At 36.3% G+C, this 1,253-nt stretch overlaps 1 protein-coding gene across 1 annotated transcript in view; it reads right to left on the bottom strand.

Annotated features, from left to right (window-relative positions):
- The window catches only part of RANBP3L (RAN binding protein 3-like), a 75,314-nt gene continuing 74,061 nt past the window's right edge, over window positions 1-1,253 (bottom strand). The window contains 2 exon segments of the mRNA XM_006876550.1: window positions 1-44; window positions 561-781. Coding sequence (XP_006876612.1) covers window positions 1-44; window positions 561-781 — 265 coding nt within the window.

Here is a 1,253-nt window from a genome sequence, read left to right as displayed (position 1 = left end):
TTATGAGCAGACAACTGATTGTCTGTGGGTCCACCTAGAAGGATCTGTGGGATAGATTTAAAATATTTTATTATTCAATATTACAGTTGGAATGCATTTAATATTGGATACAACTGAACACTGAATATTCACAAATGAGGATCTAAAAGACACAAAATCAACATCTTTAAAAAATAGCATATGGAACTATTGCTAATAATTTTTAACACACCATTTTCAGATAATAGAATCATTCTTTAATTCATGGTCTATGAAGTCCAGAAAACTAAAAACTGTACTGCTTACATAAGATTTTACCATCAGCTGCTCTTCGGAAACCCTATCAGGGTTGCTATGTGTAGGAACTGACTTGATGGCACTTAACATAGCATATAATACTTACTGGAAAGATACTGAATGAGACCAGGAAAAAATGGGGAGAAGTGTCTATGGTTGACATTTACTTTCCATTATTTCCATAGTTCTCATTTTGCATTAAAATGGCTGCTTATCATGTATTAGGATTGTGTATAAGATTTCTGGTTTAAACCACTGTTCCGAACAAAAGAAAAGTTATTTACCTGATCCATTTTTAGGGTCTTGGATGAAATCATCCTCGTCTTCATCACAGCTATCATAGTTGAATTGTTGGAGGACTATTTCTGACTGATTTTCACCTTGATATATATCTTTCTGCTTAAAGAAGCTTCGAAGTGCAACAAGACGATGATGTATTGCTGCATACAAACATCCTATGTCCCTGGCACTGGCCTGCATGATGAAAATTTAAATAGCATGATTCCTAGAGTATAAAAACGCATATACATAACATGTAGCCTCACCCGCAAGTTCCATTATACATTTTGAAGAATTACAACTCAACGCAAAGTGACAAAAATATCAAGTAGGGAAACAGGAACTAAAGAAGAAAGACTATCTACCCCAAGGGATTTTTAGAAAATGAGCTCTTTAAGGAGCAGACATCCTGAGACATGACAAAGTACTCTACCACTCTGCATTGGAAAGAGAAGTTATCATTGACGAATGGCCTAATTCATGTCATCTCTCAATGGAAGGATTTTCCTCACAGCAGCACAGCAACAGGCAGCTGCCAGTGATTCAAGTTGGATTCAGAAGAGTATGGGGCGTGAGGGATATCATTGCTGATGTCAGATGGATCTTGGCTGGAAGTATGGAATATCTGAAAGATGTTTACTTGTGTTTTATTGATTGTGCAGAGGCATTCGACTGTGTGGATCATAATAAACTATGGA

The sequence above is a fragment of the Chrysochloris asiatica genome, unplaced genomic scaffold, assembly GCF_000296735.1.
Source record: "Chrysochloris asiatica unplaced genomic scaffold, ChrAsi1.0 scaffold00390, whole genome shotgun sequence".
Taxonomy (NCBI): domain Eukaryota; kingdom Metazoa; phylum Chordata; class Mammalia; order Afrosoricida; family Chrysochloridae; genus Chrysochloris; species Chrysochloris asiatica.
The sequence above is the reverse complement of the archived record's forward strand: the minus strand, read 5'-3'. Positions and strand labels throughout refer to the sequence as shown.